This window comes from Megachile rotundata, chromosome 2 (assembly GCF_050947335.1).
Source record: "Megachile rotundata isolate GNS110a chromosome 2, iyMegRotu1, whole genome shotgun sequence".
Taxonomy (NCBI): domain Eukaryota; kingdom Metazoa; phylum Arthropoda; class Insecta; order Hymenoptera; family Megachilidae; genus Megachile; species Megachile rotundata.
In genome coordinates, this window is record NC_134984.1 from 7550786 (window position 1) to 7573359 (window position 22574).

Genomic DNA, 22574 nt, shown 5'->3' on the forward strand with positions numbered 1-22574 from the left:
AAATGAAGTTTTAACGATATAATTGCAAAAATACAGAGTTAACAAAGTTTAATTGACGTTAAAAAAAAGTGGCCTCCTACCAAAGACATTTCTTACGTTCAATGGTATTATTAAAATAAAAGGTTGATATTAAAAGTTTTCAAAATACTAAATGCTTATTAATTATTATATTATACAATTATTAAGTTTGCCGTTTTACACGATAAAAATGGGAACATAGAGGAGACATATTTGATAGAAGTAAATTTGAAATTTTGTGAGTTGAGCTACTATTAACCCCTTCCTATACTTTGACGAGTCTCACTCGTGACGCACTTACAACTCAAATGTGACAAACCTTACTTAAATTTGGAATACTCTTCAATTTTAAATTTTGGTCCAGCTATAAGTTACATTATCAAGGATCCTCGAATGTAAAATAGTTACAACATTTTAATTTTCTTTGTTCGTTTTAATGTTATAGCCCTGAATAGTTAGTCTTGTCTAAAGCATCTGTTAAATAAATAGCACGGGAAGGGGTTAATATTAAGCAGCGGTATACATATTTCTAATATCAGTGGAACAACGGCAGAATAATAATTATATGATATTGAATTTTATGGCGACGTCGTTGTAGCCCTCTTCTTGTTCAGCAAGGAACAGTACTTACATACTTACTAATTAATTAAAACTATTTTTTGATAAATCAAGGTTCGTGTCATTTGTCCTGTAAAAAATATACGTAGATCATGAAGCGGTAGAAATAATACCAAGTATCAAATACTATTGATGAAATATGGTGGTGGTCTAATAGTGCACAGTACGTTTCGTGTTTGTGAAGTTGGTTCACCGACAGAGATCGATGATAGAATAGGAAATATTTAATACTAGAACATATTAGAATAAGTTTCGTTATCACGAATAAGCTACGTTTTCAAATTAGATATTTTATGCTGACAACGATCTTAAATATTCATTAAATCTTTTTAAGGTCTGGGTAGTCACGGATAAAATCTGCGATCAGTAATGGCCACTGAAATTACTTAAATTAAATCCTATAAAGTATGGAAGAAGAAAACTGGAACAAAAGCTGCATAATAAGAAATATTACAATGAAGTCCATTTAATGAGATCCTTTTGTGATGAATCAGGGAAAATCGATACGCGATTTAATCAAAGACCGAGAACTATGTCTTGAAATATGGTAAAATGTGTTCGAGCAAGGCTTACATTTTAGTCCAAGTTTAAAGTACTAACAAATTAGTTGTGATAAATAATCGAACTTAAAAATATGTTCAAATTACATTGTAAATAATCTTAGTTTATAATTTAATTCGCGAATTAAAAACTTTTGCCAATTTATTTTTCCTAAAAACTTTCATATGTACATATGTGTGCAATATATAGAAATATGGACACTATTTCTGTAAACGATATTACTATTTAAAAAATATGTATTTTTAACCAGTTAACTGTGGCGATCTTTTTGCAAAGCGCGCAGTATGTGTCGCGATAATCAAGCGATGATGATTAGCTCTCAAGAATATATGAATCCATCTCAAATCATTTACACTTTTTATTTGTTTATTTCATTTCGTGTTGACCTCTAAACATTTTAAACATATTACAATTTAAGAATATAATTTAATTTTCGCCAAAATTACAATTTAAATATCAAATTGTAACAAAATTTTACGCATGACGGATATAGTCGTCATAACTCAAAATTCTGCCACATCTCCATGACGGGTATAGTCATCAAACACACTTAACTGGTTAAATAAAATATACGCGGTTGAGAATTTTGGCTAGCACTGTATACGTTGTCAGTAACAAAATTGTTAGATATTTATTAAATGAATCAATAAGTACTTACCTTTTCTTCTTGGAGGAAGCAATGCATTGCCTGAGTCACATCCGTGGCGTGTATACTGTTGTGGTAAGGATTTGTACTATGATAACCTTCCTCGATGAAGGCTGTAATCAAATCAAACGATTAAACAGTATTGCTATATGTGTTTTTGGATCATTGGAAAGTTTAAGCAAAGCTTTAGTTACGACAATCGTGATCAAATTGTAAGATATCAGAAGATAAGGCTCTAGCGATGTTTACGACTAATGATTCATGTAGCCGAAGGTGTAAATGACTTCCGGATGTGAGTTACTTATCAGTTTGCTTTTGGAGCATTAACCTCTTGTCTCATTCACTTTATTTGCTAGAGATGTTAGTATCTTATTGTTAGATTGTGAACACAATTATAAATTATTTAAAGACTTTTATCGTGTCATGGAATTCTTGTGGATAATTTTTGAGTAAAATGGTTTATAATTTAAAAACTGCTGGCAGATTTTGATTTGTGAATATTTGATGAAAGTTTACGTTGTTTTAACTAAAAATTTTATGAAAATTTTATATTCTCTACTGTTTTAAGTCGAGAATACAGAATGTTTTTAATTATAATGGACGCAGTGTTTAAAAGGTAAGACTTGATATTATCTGTGACAAGTGAGGTATATATAGAAATGAAAAAGAGGAATAATGAGTCATAAAATAAATGCAAACAATTTTATGAATTTCACTAATTATATCTTTGGAATTTAATGTTCTTCTTTCCTCTAACGAATTTTTAAATGTTCCTAAATATATACATATTATATATATTAACCATTTTTCAGTTATTCAGAAATTTGATAGTTTGAAAATTTGGAAATTTAGAATTGGAAAATTGCATAAGCTGGAAATTCAGAATTTACAAAAATTGTATAAATCAGAAAACAACTTGTGAGTATATGGTTCATTTTTAAACTGAACAAAGATGTCATAAAATCAGGAACCTAATGCGATAGAGTGTAAAACATGTAATGAAAAATGTAAATAAACCCATTAGAAAATGATGGAACATTTGAACATTTATTGTAACAAACTACGTTTCTGACACAAAATTGTAAATATCTTGTGAAATATTCATATTTCGATGATCTTATTGTTAGGTTAATACTTTTATAAGCAGAATAAAAGTGATCGATTGGTTTAACAAAAAGTTTGCATTGATGCACTCATCTAAAAAGTAAGGTCATAGAAAGAACGTATATCTTATGATTTCTTCTTCTATCATTTTCTTCCGCCTTTGCTTAAAAAAGAGCAGTAACCAGTTCTGTATAACCCTGTGTATCTAAACTTTGTGTGCCATAATTTTTCTCGCTTTTTACCATCAAGCTTTCAGTGGTTAAACAAGCCATCTAAGCAACACGAAGAATAAAGAAAAAAAAAAAATTGAAAATAGTACGAACGTCAGCAATAAGAGAAATTAGGATAGCTTGTTTGGAAAGCAATAAAGACTGAATCTAATTTACAAAATGCCAAAAATGGGCACACGAGCTTTGCGTTCATATCTCCGAACGTTCTGTCGGTTATAAATGTGATTATTGTAAATTATATTAAAGCTGTTCTAGATTATATCTATAATTCTTGCAGTTTTCGGTAATAATAGGTGTCATTTAATGTTCCATCAAAAATGTAAATTAAAGCTTAAAGTTATTTTAATGTACAAATCATGTATATCATGATATTGTTGTTCAGCTTGGTCATTTTAGATTCGAATAAGGTGAAGTGGGGTAAGTGCAGACTGGTTTTTGTACAGTTGGTATTTAAACGTAAGTATTTTCGGTCTGCTATGTAAATACTTAACGCTGTCGATATCGAACGCTTTGCACAATTACTACTATTTAATTAATATTAACTAGGACCTTAATTTTTCTTGTACATTTTGATTTTGATAGAAAATTGTTTAAAATGTCACCTATTCTGCACTTTTCCCGAAAATAGGGTAAGAGCCTAACTTGAAGTTAAATACTTTGAAACTTTATTTCATGTGCAATGGGGCAAGAGCAGAATTATTAACAAATCTGCTATAAAATGCTTTTTACTGCATTATGCAAATACCCCTATACTGCAAACAGGTACTCTTAGCTGAAATATAAAAGGAGATATAGTGAAACAAAACAAGGAAACAAATTTCGTTCATATTGTAATAAAAATAGCTTGTATACGCACTTGCCCCGTTTACGAACTTATCCCACTTCACCTTAGTATTAATTTGTATTTATAATGTAAAATAAAAAAATTAAAATATCATATTTTCTTATTCATTTAAAGAAAACCTAAAGTGCTCGATAATAAGATGACTCCCACTAATTTAATGTTTTGACAAATTGCAGGTTGTTATATAAAAATGTATGATGTCAGGGTATTTTCATCTGCATTCTTGAAGTAAATTAATTAACATATTTTAATTTATGTTAGCTAATATTAGCTATAATGTGTTTGTCAGTTGAACGATTCTTGCTTATACGTGCACCATTTCCCACCCTCACTTGCTATTAATATGATCCCAATCTTTACGGACAACTTTCATAACTATAGAAAAACACATTACTAACCAGTAATGAGTGAACGTACGTATTCAACAACTTATAAAAATGGGGCCATTTATTTTGAATGTGGGACAAGTTTATTTTTGAAAAAAATTAAGATATTGAAAACAAAAGATAAAACTTAATATGCTTTTTGGCTGTAAGCAAGTTATACTGGAAATAATTTAAATTTACTAATATTTGAGGGATGGAAGTTTGACCGATTAAGGTCGAAATTACTTTTAGGTGAATATATTATGGTATAATTCAACTTAAACATTCAAATTTTAAATCCTGAAAAAGTTAGATACATAAATTTCAAATACTGAAATATTAAGTACTCACACTCCACACTTTTAAGTGCTTAAAAACTCAAACTTCAAATCTACAAATACTTAATTACACAAATTTTGAAGAATAAATATAATATAAAATTATAGAAAATCTATAATGTATATATTTAAAACACGATTTGCAAATGGAAATTGCAATATTTGAAGTAAAATGAATATCCCAACTTAAATAACATAAATAATGTTTTCTTATAGCAGAGAAAACGCGATTTAGAAATAAGAAATAACGGATACTGTATTCAAATCATTTTTACGTAAATAATAAATAATTGTAACAAAGAATTATTCAAACGAAAAATAAATACATATACGATTGTCAATTTATTGTTATTCGTATATAAATAAAGTTTTATTTGAATAATGTTCAACGCTGCTTTAAAAGACATTGAAAGCAATAATTCTGAAATCAGTAGAATAATGACTTAATTAAATCCTTTTAATTCAACGCGCACATCATATTTCATATTGAACATATTTCCTGACATCGAGATCGAAAAATGATTAATTAGGCGTGGATTGTCTGATTTCAACTCGATTAATTATTCACTTATTTAATAAATTAAGTAAATATGGATTTATATGATCAAAAGAACATTTATTTGTTCAAGAATTGGATTCTGATCTGATCACAAAGTACTTCCTGAATGATTTATATGACCAAAAATACTACCTTTGTAGTTTTTATCTTAAATATTAAATTGTAACTTAATTATTATTATTGTACTTACTGAAAACTTAAAGTAAAGGAAAAATATAAATTAATTTATGTTTGTAAAATATCTGTAATAATTTTTAAATAATTATTTTTTAAAGTGATAATTACTTTTAAATGTTAATGGTATACATTATAGTGTTTGTCAAAGTCTGTTATTAAAAAAAATAAATAATTTAAATGATTTAGAACTGATTATATAAATTATTACTTGACAAGGTCTTAACATTTTAAAGTTAAATTAGTTATAAAATATTACGTATCATATTTGTTAAGATGCTTATAAATTTTATTTAATGTTTACAAGTATATCATGACAAAAATGCAAGTTTCATCAAAATAATATTTATACAGATTAAAATTAAAACTCAATTTATTTTAAGACTATCTAGTTCGACATTTTCTTTTTAATTATGATTTCCCGATCAACAACAATCGATAGTAATTGCACTATTATCTTTATTTTACACATTAACGTGTAGTTTATATTTTACCTATATTATACTTTGTCGTGCATTGTGTTCACTTTTACTCATTTTTGAAAATAAATTAATACATTAACCTCTTTTTATGCAACGTATGAAAAATCACTTTAAATTCGATGCTTTTAGCATGTGGAGGTCAATCGATTTTTAGAATGCTTATAATGAATTTATAACTAACTATTGATGTATTGTGAGCGATGGAGGTAATTAATAATAGATTTTTCAAAATTAGTTTATAATATACATATACATATGTACATTCGTACGTTTATTATTTCAATATGTAATGAGGTTTACAATATTTAAATATAGTTTAATTTCTTTATTAATAAAGAAATAGTAAATTAATGTTTTGAAAATAATGTACTTAAACAGTTAATTTTACTATTAAAATTGTTTTTAATAATTTTGAAGAAATATTTTAATTTCTCATTCAACATCAGATAATAAACATTATAGACGCTTACCTTAACATATTAGTTTTGTTAAACGTTCTCAATCGTGCTATATTATGTTCTACGATGTAATCGACATTATTTCTTTAAAGGCAAAACCACTTGTTAAATAGATTTTTCGAAGGAGTCTAATTATTCAGAAGTATTGGGATTACTAGAAACTTTTGAAATATTAGATAACATTTATAAATTTGTAAAACTTTATTTTAATATAATATTTAATATTTAAGGGTTAAATATAGACAATTAATATTACTTTTCTTTCGATGTTATTTTGAACGGATTTTAATACCAGCTGTATTAAACAAGTCAAATGACCGGTTGACACGTTTATTTTAATTTACAAAATTTGCTAGGACGTTTTTTTTTGAAATGTGTATTGATTTTTAAGGAGATAAATAACTAATGTGCACATTCCACTATGCTTTATGATTTTTTTTATTTATTTTTCTATTTTATTATTAACTTCGAAGTATTATATGTTGGTACAGAGTATGTAAATTCCATAGTCATATTTCTTTTGTTGTTGACCATTATAAATTTTTAATTTATAGGGTCTGAATTATTCTTCTGTTTTTTAACACTAAAATTAGACCAGCCAGTATAGTAATTGATTCACACGATTCTTATTTGAAATTATAAAATTTATCAAACTGTTTTTCTTGAAATCTACATTGATCTTTAAAGAGATAAATATTTTTATTTACGGTAGATTCGGTGTTGAAGATTTGCATTTTTACGAAAGTAATACTAATTTATGTAAAATAATATAAACACTTTCATGTGCTTATAAACGAACAAGTTTTTACAAACATTTTAATTTGATAGGAACTAGCTGTTTTTGAAAAAAGAGCGATTGAAAATTTACTTTAAATACAAGTCACGGTATGCAGCTTCATTCGCTTACCAAATATTTATAATCACATATAGAAAAATTGTATTATGTAATTTAGAAAAAACACGTTCTGAAAATAAGCAAAGTTGGAATTTATAATAATCATAACAAACTATCTACTATCATTTACTTCAGAAATGTCCGGTAATAAGCCAATATCTTAAAAATCACGATACTTTGCGTAAAGGTACATAAGGTAAAGTGGGGTAAGTTCGTAAACGGGGAAAGTGCGTATACAGGCTATTTTTATTACAATATGAGCGAAATTTCTCCATTTAGTATGTTTGTTTCCTTGTTTTGTTTCACTATATCCTCTTTTATATTTCAACTAAGAGTACTCGTTTGCAGTATAGAGTACTTGCATAATGCAATAAAAAGAATTTTGTAGCAGATTTGTTAATAATTCTGCTTCTTACCCCATTGCACATGAAATAAAGTTTCAAAGTATTTAACTTCAAGTTACGCTCTTACCCTTTTTTCGGGGAAAGTGCAGAGTAGTTGACATTTTAAACAATTTCCTATCAAAATCAAAATGTACAAGGAAAATTAAGGTCCTAGTTAATATTAATTAAATAGTAGTAATTGTGCAAAGCGTTCGATATCGACAGCGTTAAATATTTACATAGCAGACTGAAAATACTTACGTTTAAATACCAACTTTACAAAAACCAGTCTGCACTTACCCCACTTCACCTTATAGCTAAATATGTTTCAAATCTAATACTTCGTATAAGAATAGAAAACTACTTTAGTCCAACTGAATTATCCATTTCTTCTCACATTGTATCGAATCGTAAAAGAATTCTATTGACAAGAATTCTCAAAAGCCGTATTATTGAACAAAGTATTGCATCATCCACGTACGAACATTATCTTTACTTATTTAATCCATATAGCAAATTCCCGTGATCCTAAGTTCTCAGTGAATGTGAGCATTTCTTACAGTACTATAATCTCTTCTATTGCAAGAAATTACGATTATCCGCCGAATTGCAATTATCATTCGGCCGGTCGAAAGGGCTTAAATATTCACTTGCTCTCCCTCCTTCTTCAACGTGACGGAACATAAATCGTGTTTGTATGGTAATCCTGCATAGAATAAATAAATAATAAGTATCATGCAGTCTATAAATACGAATACGTCGCGTAAAGTTTCTCCCGCAGGACTCTCCCCTTTTGAATATTTAACGCTGACGAATGGCTTCCGGCTTGATGATGACGTGAAAATTCCGTGACGAAAGAAAGTAACAATTATGAGCAGGAATGGAATTTTCTAAATGTTGAACTTCACTAACAAGCAACTAGTTAACCGAGATACAAATCATTATAATGTCGTCACAACATAACGCATTCAGTCTTAACAATCTTGAAGTCTTTTATTCTGCAATACACGGATCAAAAAGTTACTCTTGTAATTAGGCACGAAAAAATGTAGTTTTTGTTAAAACTTGGAGATATTCTCTAAATAACACCTATGCTTAATGTTTAATAACAGCTATGCTTAAAATGTTATTTATATTGTACTTAATATGAATGGTGTCAGTTAATAAATGCAAATGATACATATTTAATTATTTCTGGTGTTATATCATTTTAATGAGTATGTAATGTGACATTCATGATAATAAATGTCGTACAGATTTTACTACCACGAAAATTTATTACCACTTACCGGAGGATGTCTCGGTAATTATTGTTCTTTGTACTTGTTTATTTTAATAGGTTTTTACTTAACGTTCAAAGTAGTTTCTTTATTCACAAGAAAATTCTAACAACTGATACACGCTGATTTTGATGAAACTTCACATAATTGTTCATTAGATCTCTCTGAGAATATAACAGTAGTTTAATGGTACCCATTATTTACTTTAAGGGAAAAACCAACTCTTTTATCAAAGGCAGCTCGTCTATGCTTATAAATTGTATCGACGAAAAATAATAAAAAATACTTTTTCAAGTTAAAATTTTATATATCACAATTAAAATACTGCGATTGACCACATGTTGACAAGAATGCACGGCATTTTTATTATAATTATTTATTATTATTGTTATTAATAATAATTATTAATAAATAATAATAATACTAATTATTATTAATTGGTTTTATTTAAAATATTTTATCACGAAACAAACGGTTTTCAAGTATCCTAGATGACATAGTTAGATAAATCAACTAATTTATTATCCAATTAATAATGACGTATTTTGTAAGAGCATTCATTAATTAACAAGAAATAAGTCACATCATTTGAATAATCCAATTTGTAAAAATATTTGAACTTAAACAGAGTATACTGAATATAATTATCATCGATAATGCCCTGTTGGATTGCTTTTGCCATTAAGAACATGTTGTAAACGTCTGGATGCATTAGAAATAATTTTTATTAAACAGTCATATGTAATAAACAATCGTTATGTTCTTATAACAGTTTTCTATATGTTATAGTTTAATATATACAACAAAGCAAACGCATCACTATGTTTCAAAAATGGATACCATATAAACAACGATAAAACAGTTTTTATTTATGTAATATATATTTAAAAATATCTACGCCTTTTTCGAAAATTGTGTTCCTTTAGCGATGAAAAGCGGTGAAAAGGTCAACGAAGAATTAGCCATTTTGTAACAAGAATATTGATGAAATGTCTTTGTAGACATTTTCATAAAGCTTTAAGCTTCAAATTGATGTAGCATAAGCTACCTTTGAGCACTTTTATGTTATCAAATTGCTTTAAACTTTATACGTGATTCAAGAGGGACCATTATTCGTTATAAATGGCAATTTGCCATTGTGTATTAAAATCGTCAATGAGCGCTTTATAATCATTTCTATCATATTTTAAACATTAAACTTTCGTTGCGTATGTTTTTTTATGGTACTCTTATGTCATTAAAACATGCTACAGCTTTCGTATTTCAAAAACTGCTACTTGTTCGGCAAGAATACAATGTAGGTATATTAAAATTGATAAACATTATTAAATATATAAGGTGTTATATAAAGTATCGTATGTATTACATAACTAAGATACTCTCTCTGTTCCCTTGTTTTCTAGTCAGCTTCCAACTTACATTAAGTATTGTCTTTTTCGCATACAATAATAATTTACATATATGTATAGTGTTTTAACTGATTGTTCATTAAATGTAAGTTAGGCAGTAAGAAAGGCATGACTGAATCAGCTATTAAAAAATGACGACTGAAGAGTTTCGCGGAATATAAGCATGTTTGATAAAATCGTTTTTAGAAGTGATGAAAAGGACATAGAACAGAAAATAGTAAATATTTATGTTGATTCTTTTATTCTTTTAAACAATTGTGAAAGGCACGATGTTTTGTCGGATGATATTCCAACTTCTCTCTTTGATTATACCCTTAATACAGTAGAGGATAAAAGTATTCGTACACTTGATATATAGAAATAAAAGAAGAACAATAAGGTGAAGGGGGGTAAGTGCAGACTGGTTTTTGTAAAGTTGGTATTTAAACGTAAATATTTTCAGTCTGCTATGTAAATACTTAATGTTGTCGATATCGAACACTTTGCACAATTACTACTATTCAATTAATATTAACTAAGACCTTAATTTTCCTTATACATTTTGATTTTTATAGGAAATTGTTTAAAATGTCACCTACTCTGCACTTTCCCCGAAAATGGGGACTTGAAGTTAAATACTTTGAAACTTTATTTCATGTGCAATGGGGCAAGAGTAGAATTATTAATAAATCTGCTATAAAATGCTTTTTACTGCATTATACATACTCTATACTGCAAACAAGTACTCTTAGCTGAAATATAAGGGATATAGTAAAGCAAAACAAGGAAACAAATATACTAAATGGAGGAATTTCGCTCATATTGCAATAAAAATAGCCTGTATACGCACTTGCCCCGTTTACGAACTTACCCCACTTCACCTTATACCACTTTGTTGCAAGTTATAAAAATGTTAGTGGGACACCCTGTATAGAAGAATAATTCGCACACCAAAGTGCCTGAATATTAATGCGAGTCACTGTAGAGAGTGGACCATTAATTTGGATTACTAAACCGAACTGCCGATTTAGTGAAAAATGGATAATTGTTTCCCATTCCTCAGTTTCTCGAGGTAGAAAGCTGAGTTGAACCACGTTTGCAAAATCGAGTCAAACCACACTTCTAAAGCTAGCTACGGTCGGCCGCATAAATGATCATTCACCTATTTTTATGAAATTTGGATATGTTATAGTACATGGATAATTAGGGGATACGTATTTTTTTTTATCTGCGGTAAAACATATTTAGGGTATGAAACAACTTCTCAAAGTGTGAGGGTAAAATGGAAAAATTGCGATATTTTTGAGATCAATGAAGCAATTTTAATAATTTTTGGTATGAAAGTATCTTTCGATAGAAGACAAAAATTGGCCTAGGTATGTTGGAAGAGAAGTGAAAATTAGGGGGTCAAGTACCCTTAAGCGACCAATTTCTTACTGCAAAAAAATCAGTTTTGATCTGATCGAAATAACATTTATTAAAACTTCAAGAGGAAAGTTAATTAGGGAAAACGTATTTTTTTTTTTTTTACATAAATATTTGGGACATAAATAACTCCTAAGTTACCGCGCTCGTTTGGCACTACGCATGAAACACCTTGCAAAACTGTATCCCTTAACTGTTTGATTTTTTTAATATATCTTTTTATAACATAAAAATGCCCGATGAGGCAATGTAGTTTTTGTAAAAAAAATTATTTGTTCCAAAAACCTTTTGCACAGATTTGTAGGTCTAATCAAATGGTACAATTTTTGATCCAACATTTCTTAATATCTTCTGTCGTTTACATTTTATAAGCAATTACATAGATCGCTTTGAATAAAGTTGTTGATTTTGTCCTTAAAGTAAACAACAAGCACGAACGAATTACAATTGATTGTCAGATAGACCAATTATGAAAAATTTCATCAGTCACCGGGGTTCTTTTGTAAACGCACTAGATGCACGAACATTTATGCATTCGACTGTACAAACTTCCGCGAGTTAACGCATCAGCATTCTAGTCGTTTAATACTTTCAGTCCCAACTGTGTTTTAACACGTTTCGTAATAGTTTTTCTCTTTTCTCGTTATCTATTTCAAACTATAAAGAGATCTCTACAATCAAAAATAGCATCTGTCACCGCAATATCAATTGCAGCTACTTCTTGATGATTTCATTTACGACTTTCACTTATCTCGATTGAGCTGCACTTGTTACTCTAGATTTAGACGTGTTAAAATACATTTCACAGAGGCAGTGATCTTTGAGAGGTTATATAATTCGATAATCGTAAAAGTATACGAAATTTAATCCACAGATGTCTTTTCTTAATAATTTAATTTACGATATTGCTCCAAAGCGATTGAATTGATTGTGTTGATTTAGAATACTACACAAATCGAGTACCTACCTAAATTTTTAGTACAGAATAATTAAAACTGCATTGTTTTATTTGCGTTCGATTTTTTGTTTTCATTTATTATATATAAATCTGATAAAATTTTGATCAATATCTGATTTCGAGTTTATATATGTTGTGTCGTCATGTAAAAGCTATAGAATATTTTTTCCTAAAATTTTGCACAGAGATAGATCTGATTTTGTAAATAGTTTTTGCTGGATTTATTTAACACAAACTAACTATTTTCTTCTTCAAAAATTATCGAGTCATAAAACTTTCTCTAACGTTGAAGGTTCGAATCAAGAGGATGCAGCTGTGTTCTTTAGCTGTTTATTTTAATCGTAGAACCCATAGGGTCTATTGACTTGTAACAAAGTTTTTTTCAACGACTTTCTTCATTCTGAACGTTATCCTCGAAGAGAAAAGACATGCTTTTGCGTGTTTCTGGATCCAGTATTAAAATTTCTTTTTATAAACTATTTCTGCTTATTATTTTATTTCGCTGCCTATTTCCTATAGTTTTAATATTTTGTGGTGATCCAAATTGAAGAAGTACTATAAAGGTCACTTTCACCATAATTTCACGTGCTTCTCACGTAAGATTTGTTAAAAATAAAAATACCACTTAATAAAATTTGCAACTATTTCAATGTTGTAGTCATTATATTAATTTGTCAATTTTAATAAATAGTATACGAAAATTGGCATCGTTAATCATTTAAAGAATTTAATTCAAAGTACTTTTAAAAAAACATTCGTTTAAGAATTTTTTATTGCAGACTAAATTTCACTTGTTCAAGTTATGGAACATTACAAAGTTGAAAAGAATAGCTTTTCTTACGAAAACCTGCTACATCTGATGTAACTGAAATTCTATAGATAGTTTCACTTTGCATAGAAACAATGTTTGCAAGGATTTCTACTGATTCGAAACAAAGGGTATAGCCGGATAAAGTAGTTAAATGCGCCCTTGAGTCAAATGAGAAACCCAATACGTCAGTCGGTAGGATATCCAAAAAAAAACATCTGATACCAAATTTCAACCCCCTATCTCATCCGTGGGGGTAGTAAACGGGAAAAAAAACGAAATTCCGGTTTTTGACTCATTTTGTCTATTTAATTTCGTAAAAAAATTTTGAAAAAATTCTGAGACATTGAGGTTCTCATAGCGCATATTATACATAGAATTTTTTCAGATTTTTTGATCGCAAACTGTAGTTGTAAAATACAAAAACTCGAAAAAACTCAGAAAAAATGCGATTTTTTAGTGAAGATGTCGAAGCACTACTTTTATATTAATGTGATGGTTACATATTAGCATAACTAATATTCCCTAATTTTTTCAGATTTGTTCATTTGTTAATCCCTACCTTACCGATATAGAGTAAAGTAAATTTAAAATTTTCCGTGAACTTCATTAACCCTTTACCTTACGATTTAATTTCCAACTGTGCGGGCCAAAAGTGACACCAAGTTTGGTCGCGCGCAGGGACATACATAGCTTAGTTCAGCGTTCGAAACTATACAAATCGCAAACTTCCTATGATTTGTATATACACGTGCGCGGTAAAATTAACTTTGAGAGATGTTTGATAAATAATTACGATTAGTTGATTATTAAACAAAAAAAAGATTTATTGTTTATGTTTCGCCCGGTAGACTTACGACGACTCTGAGGCGTCTTATTCATGTTTGGCCCGATAGACTTACGACGCCTCTGAGGCGTCATTGTAAGCTAAAGGGTTAAGATTTGTTAAAAATACTTGGTAGCTGAAATAATAAGACCATAGAAGAACTTTTGTAAGGATATCTAAGGTTTGTTTGTTGTTAACTATAGTCTCCAGTGTAGTACAGACAAGCACAATCCACTCGGTATGCTTAAGTTCTTTCTTTTAAATATATCTCCAAATTATAATTCAATCGGTATATCTAAAATTTGTTCTTTTTTAAATTATTTTTCTATCGCAGTATACTGCAGTACAAGGTACTGATAACTAAACTTCGCTTCTTTAATTATTATGTATTCTAATATAGCTTAAACGAATATACATTACATCGTACACGAAATAAAAATCACTAATATCAACAAAATTGTGTAACAATATTGTGGCCATAATGATATTCTATATCGTATCGGCAACGTAGAGAATGACACTAAAGTCATAATAAATTATTGTACATAGTCGCCATAAATCCTCTTCGTGAATATTACTTTCAAAAAGAAGTTACTCATAGAATTTCAGCTAAATCAGGCGTGAAAGTTTTTCGAAAGTTTAACCTCTTCCCGTACTTTGACGAGTCTGACTCGTGACGCACTTACGACTCCAATATGACAAACCTTACTCAAATTTTGAATACTCTTTAACTTGAAATTTAGGTTCAGCTATAAGTTGCATTATCAAGGATCCCTGAATATAAAATGCACACAACATTTTTCTTTTTCTTTGTTCGGTTTAATGTTGTAGCCCTGATTAGTTAGTCTTGACTGACGCATCTAATAAATAAATGGCATGGGAAGAGGTTAATCCAAATTACTGATTAATGAAATGTAGGTGCACGCTTAAAATGTCAAAGTACTTACACTGAAGACCTAGTGCTATAACACGAAAATCTAATGCGAAACTATAACTATAAAATATAAAACTATAACTATAACAATAAAACTATAGTTATAAGTCGATACGCGAAGTAAAATTTCTGGATGCCGTCATGGACATATGGGTTGGTACAGTTCGCCATAAGGTAGACTTGTCCAAAGTTGTTTCCCGGGAGACAAAATTCCCACCATAGCTCGTCGTTACCATGGGTACGAGAACGCGGCTGGGCAACGGAAATGCTGGTTTGGCATGGCGTTGTTTCCCTGAGGTGATTTCCTTGACGACAAAGTGCGGTTTCCCTGACGATAAAGACGCGCTATGGGAAAAATGATTTTAGGAAGGTCTTAGTGAGAGGTCTTAGGCTGGATAGATTTGACCATAACGGCACTGTTAAGGAAAATCGACCGAGTGATAGCGTAAAGGGTTCAATTAAATAATAATGAACTATTTGTGGGCGTAAAATAACGTAAGTGTATATTCTGTGAAACTGTGATATATTTTCCTTGCTCTCGCTAAGACGTCTACAACCAGAATGCCCCAAAAAGGACACTTCTAGCCTTAGGACCTCCTTCGCCAGTCTAGCCTGCGAACTGTTTACAGCTTTAACGGTTCCCTTCAAGGGCCATTCACAAAGCGTCGATGGTCTACGTTCAATTTTCTGATTTACGAAATGCATGCTGTCGAATTTTGTTATAGCGCTGGGACTGATTGTGAGAAGTTAATGACGCGTAGTCTTATTTCAACTATCTCCGTACGATTTTATCCTTAAAATAACCCTATAATCTACCATAGATCCAAGTAGTGAACGAATCTCAAAATATGTATGTGTTGCTCTGCCCTTTCAATGTTGCTTGTTCAGCTGCGATGATAAGAATTTTATTATATAGGTCCGTCATACAATTGGGACAGATAATATCTCGAATTTGAAAAAAGATAAAACAAAACTATAGAGGAAAATGTTGAACAGTATGATCATATCTAATTTTGTACGCCTACGTTTTCTTCATGAATGCAATAACAAATAAAAAATGTAAATGTGCTTCTTTATAATGGAATTTAATATTTTTTCTGAGTTGCATTAGCTACGTGAAGTATTCTGCGTGTTATGTTCAAAAAATTAATATTTTGTATGATTTAGATTCCTGATACGTTGAAGGTTTCGAAGAAGATATAGATTTAAATACAATTATTTGGATAGTTTTGAATACAGTCAGACGCCATGGCAATCATGTTTTTCTGATCTCACTCTTCTTGACTTCTTTCTATTTTCTTTATATTATCTCAGATAAGTGAATTTGCATCTACTTATTTCTGTGGAAGATAGGAACGAATTAAAATACATTATTTTGTGTATACATTAGTAAAATACATTAGTTTGTAATTAAAATACATTATTGAAGCATAAATAGTGATCATTAATGTCATACGAAAAATATAAAAAAAACGCTGTGCAAAGACAGAATGTTCCAATATTTTGAAAGAAGTAAAGTCCATTTATAAAAAATGCAAGATATATTAAGTATTGGTTTTTTAAATATTATACTTCAATATCTTTTTTATGCATAACGTTTAGGATAGCTGATACGATGCAGAAAAAATAAAAAATTTTATATTAAAAGTGTATTTGCATTCTTTAGATGCATTTTTGTTCATGGAAAAAATTTCGTAAGAAAGTCGTGAAGAAATAGATATTATCACAGTAGTTTAACTTTCTCCTTAACAATTTTTCATGTCCTTGACAAGGCTTAGCGATTCTTGCAAAAATACAAAAGATAGTTGCTACAGTGGAATAAAATATTGTAATTTGTTCAAAAATTTTGTGACTGTTGGATTGAAGGATGTGGGTAGGAAAACCTCAGCGACGACACTGGTCTTAATAACTATATTGATTGTATATTTATTCTTCATTTCAACAAAAGTAAATATACATTGCGACGAAAGCATCTTGATAATTTCTGTGATTTAAAATAAAGAATCTAAAATGCGCTATTTTAACGTGTTTCATAAATCTTGTATTAAGTGCAATGTAGAATTTAATCGATTATAATTTCCAGCTTCCGAAATATTGAAAATATTTTCACAAAACTGAAAATAATAATATTATAAATATAACGAATATTAAATATTAAGTATTTTAGAAGTATTATAATGAATATTAAATATTAAGTATTTTAAAAGTATTCTAACGAATATTAAATATTAAACATTTTTTAATAATAAACACATTGAAATAAAATGTCCGTTCTGTACTCAACGAAACGACGAAGTAAGATGAGTATATGTCTTTGAGAGGTTCTTAACAAATGTTTATTAAGTATCGAGCAGTATAATTGCAATAATATTATCTCTATAAATTACCAGGAAAAGACAGTAGCGCAATTTTAATCTTCCTATGTAAACACGTATCTTAATAAATAAAAAAATGTCGGTATAATGTATTCTGTTGTAACAGCCCTTCTAGCGGATTCGTCCTCGTGAAAATAACATCGGAAAATAACGCAATACGGCACGGATATTACGGAGATGCTCATTCAATTCCGCAAACGCGCGCCATATGCCATTTGAACATTTTATACGAAATCGAATAGGAAAACGAATAAGTTCCTCCAGTCGCGTTTTGTACGTTATTCAGAGGATACGAATAAATAAAAGCATCAACATACGAGTTTACTGTCAGACTATACTGCATGTGTTACTGTATTCTGTTGCATAATAACCGCGGAGGCGTTGATAATTCCGAGGATTAGCTTTGCGACTAGAACACGATGTTATTATCATTCTGTTTGTAAACTTAACGCTTTTTGTTCAGCGTAGTTCGTTATTTCTGTCGTTAGGTTGTCGTTATTAAGCTGTTTTACATAAAATAATAAATACAAGATATTTAACACGATTTAACAACAGAATAGCAGCATAAAATAGTACTTAATGCATAATAAAATGTTAATTTCATTTTCAATTAGAAGATATAATGTCACACAGTTGCAGCAGTTTTCAGTGATTTTTTTATTACAATAAAGTAAAAGAAGCCAAGATGTGCCGGTTTTCAAAAAATGAATAAAGTGAACTGTCATATAATTATAAAATATGAGAAAATATATTTTTATATGTTTCTTATTATTGTATATGTTTTATACATATCTTTTGTGTAGTAATAATTTACTTCTTGTCTGTAATAAGAAATTTAGTTGAAACATTGAAGTCATCATTGACATCATATTGTACTAAAAGTAGAAAAAAATTAAAACATTATTGGTCGAAGTCTTGAAACGAAATTATGTTAAAAAATAAAAAGAATTTTTTTCAAAATGAATTATTTCTTTGGTTACGCCAAGGAAATTATAACTTCCTACCAGACATTTAACCAGTTAAGTGTGTTTGACGACTATATCCGTCATGGAGATGGGGCAGAATTTTGTGTCATGACGACTATATCCGTCATGCGTAAAATTTTGTTACAATTTGATATTTAAATTGTAATTTTTACGAAAACTAAATTATATTCGTAAATTGTAATATGTTTAAAATGTTTAGAGGTCTATACGAAATGAAATAAACAAATAAAAAGTGTAAATGATTTGAGATGGATTCATAAATTCCTGAGAGCTAACTCGTCATCGATTGATTATCGCGACACACACTGCTGCGCACTTTGCAAAATGATCGCCACAGTTAACTGGTTAATAAATGAATAAGTTATAAGTTATAGTTATTGAAATCGTGTCGTGAACACAGCGGGTATGTTTTTGTATTAATTTGCTTTTAATGTGGTATATTGAATCTTGTTCTGCTTTTCATATATTCAGAAGCACTTTTCATAACTACGTATCATACTGTGATTACTAATGGAAAATAAATAATAAAGAAGATCAATAACTTAGTAATTAAGCAGTACTGATTAATGGTTCTTAAAATTAATTTCAGTAATTAAATCAATGAAGCTTTTGTACATCAAGTTCTCGATTTATCTCGCTACTTCAGGCAGTGATTACTAATTGTTCTGAATTGGTATATTCTTAATTCTTCGAAAAAGCGAGTATTCACTGATGATCAATTAATGTGTATTCATTTAAATAATGAAGGATATGGGAGTAAGAATTATTTTGCTGTTATATCTTTTGAGATTCTATAGTGAACTACGTTTTTCATGCATGGCACTTCTTTCTTTTGAATAGTCTTAATTATTTAATATTTGTTTTAGAAGTTTCAAAGTGTAACATTGACAAAATTTATACAAAACTTAAAAATATTTTAGTAATTTGATTATTTCGCATTTTTGAACGTTTGCAATTGTACAGTATTATGATATTTAGTATATTCATATTTAAAATATTAAAATATTTAATATATTCATATTTAAATATAATATTTTATAAAATGAAATATTTATATATACTTCTATTTTCATTCTTTATTTGCTTTTATATTCTTTATGTTTGTACATTATTTTATCGAACCGTTATTTCTTAAATACTGTATTTTGATAGTCTTTTACAGAGAATCCGACTATTTTAAACAAATATGAAATTCTATTTATAAAAGAATGATATTGAAATTTCAGATGATTTTTAAACAATTTACATGGTCTAATTTTTTTCTCTTTTAAAAATATAACTTTTCCTTAAACAATCTGTCGTATCTTTACTTACAAATAACACAATAATTAATCATAATTATCAATTATTGATATTAACATTTGTACATGATGCGTTTTTAGTTTATAGCATTAAGACAACATACAATATATGGTACATACTCTGCAATCCATTAAAATAAGATAAAAAATAAAATAGAATTAAAAAACCAACCAAACAGTGCATTTAACCCATTTACAAGTTTCTTTGTTTATATTACAAAATTTATTAATGTTTTTCTTATTTGTATTGTTATTTAGCTAAATACAGAATTAACATGTATATTACTTTAGGCTTTATCGTTTGTTTATTTATTACTCTATTTTACTTTTAATTTAGAATTATGTATGCATTATACTCCAGTAGGTTTAGTGTCAATAAAAATTGCATTGCCTCACTTTATAGGAAATTTCACTACACTTTACCACCTTATTTGCCGGTTATTAATGACTAACCCTGTATATGGCAAAACCATAATTTTGTCTGACTGAAATGTTGCTTGCTATACATGTATTTAAAACTAAAACAACATCAAAACTATACTTTATTGTTAATTGAAAATAAAATGGAAAAATAAATAAGTAAATACTAAAACATCTATTAACATATACAATCATTCTTTATCTCAACAAAATATTATAAACATTTCGACAAAAAAATTTTGTAATATAAAATGTGAAGTCTGAAATCAGCCATTTTGACTAATTGATAATTCTAGTGTTAATAACGTTTTAACAAATTTCTGCCCTCAATTACTGGCAACTACTCGCTCGAAAAATTCCCAAATAATATACATATATGTCCGAACTGTACACTTAACCACTGACTGTGAACAAGTTCAGCTGTACTGAGTTCAATACGGAAATATTTAACGACAGCATTCAGTACCATTTCCAAAGCCGAATCAATTGTACATGAATTGCGACCCTGCGGCGAGCAATGGTTAACTATGGAAAACAGTAACTGTAATTATTAGGGATGGGTTTCACAAAACACCAAAAAGTTAAAATTTTGCACATTTTTCGTGATACGAAACTCTCAAAGTCCAGATAAGAAAACGAATAAAATCAATGAATAAAGAATCGTTCAGCGTGCCTTGAGAATATTTGATTCATGTATTGCATATCTCGAATACTTGATACGTGATGTTTTGTGAATACTCGGCGATTATTTTCTATTTTTGAAGATATAAACAGATTGGCACTTGTTTGTGATCGTAGAACTGCAGAACGAGTGCATGATAGCAAGCTTGACAAATTTTTTCGACATCAGTTCTTAAAATAAGATATTCCTCTTGCAAAATGACATCATCACTTCAAGTGTCAAGATTTTCGGAATTTTATAAAGTTTCAGATTCGAGTTTCGAGAATTGAAAATTTCGGTTCGAACCCATTCCTACTAAATATCCTGCGCAGAAGTGAGATAGAAATTTATGAGTGCTCTGCGTCGGAAGAAGAGTTACACTTCTGCGCCACTGCATTGGATAATATTGGAAACGCCCCATGTCAGAGTAAAAGAGCCAAAAAGGCGTGCAAAATTGAAGAAGGATTCTTTTGTAATTTTCTAAGTAATGGTTTTTTCCTGAACACTCTATATAATTTCTTCCATTTTCAACTTCCCTATAAGACCACATAGAGATCGTGAACAATCCTTTGGTACTTAACAGGTACAAACTGCAGGTTTAATTTGAGTCAATCACTTAGCTTGATTACACCATTGGAGATCATTGTTAAACCCGGTCGTCCTATACCCGATGAAACCGTGAATTGCTAAAAGAATAGCTGCTGACCATTTGAGGATTCAATTGTATCTTCAACAACTACACTTTAGGAAAAGTTACATTTGAAACAAATATGGTTGCTGCAGGTGCTTCCATTTTCAGTTCAATTTAAACGGGTCTACTATTAGAACTACTAGGACTAAATAAAGTAGTTCTTGAACAAGAGAATGATTTCTTCTGCAATATTATCGTGTTTCTCTTTTATCTCAAGTTGAGAACATGGATCCTTTGAATTTGTCTCCAGCATTATTTTGCCGAAATTTACAGGCAACTAAATAACCAACTTGCAGGCAACGGAATAACCTAGTTTTAGCGATTTTTTCAAACAATTGATTATTTAAAACTTCATATAAGACTAGGTACAGTGTTTTCATCATTTGAAAAGTTCGGTTACTATTTAGATAACGCACAATCTAACTGCCACAAATATTGTTACAGCCTGGAAAATTTTTCAAGGTCAGTATAATAACATTGTTATAAAGATATTATTCGACATCTTTCTTTGAACTGTGCCGTCAACGAGGATAACAACTTTACGTGCTTCAATGGCTGCATCAAAGTCTCTGTTAATCTTAATGACAGATGTAAGTGGCCTATATAAGTTATTTGCACTTTATTTTTCCCATGAACGTGTAAAACTTAGATTATAAATCGATGGAGGAGTTAAGGTTTACATTCCACTTTCAACGAATTCGACAAGTTCCTCACATAAGTTCACTGGAAACCGTCTGTATCATATTCGAAATACCATCTGTCTCTCAAGGTCGTAACACAACGAGTTGATCTCTATCTTATTCTCTGACCTCATACACAACTGCAGCAGACCGTTTCCACCTGTGT

General features: G+C 29.4%; 1 protein-coding gene across 11 annotated transcripts in view; it reads right to left on the minus strand.

Annotated features, from left to right (window-relative positions):
- The window catches only part of LOC100877791 (uncharacterized), a 412529-nt gene that overhangs the window by 22121 nt on the left and 367834 nt on the right, over window positions 1-22574 (minus strand). For all 11 annotated transcript variants that reach the window (XR_013041016.1, XR_013041015.1, XM_076541317.1 and 8 more), the window contains one exon: window positions 1856-1956. Coding sequence is in view for 9 of the 11 variants with exons in the window: in XM_076541317.1 (XP_076397432.1) it covers window positions 1856-1956 (101 nt within the window). In the remaining 2 variants the exon portion in view is untranslated. The remainder of the gene's footprint in view (window positions 1-1855; window positions 1957-22574) is intronic.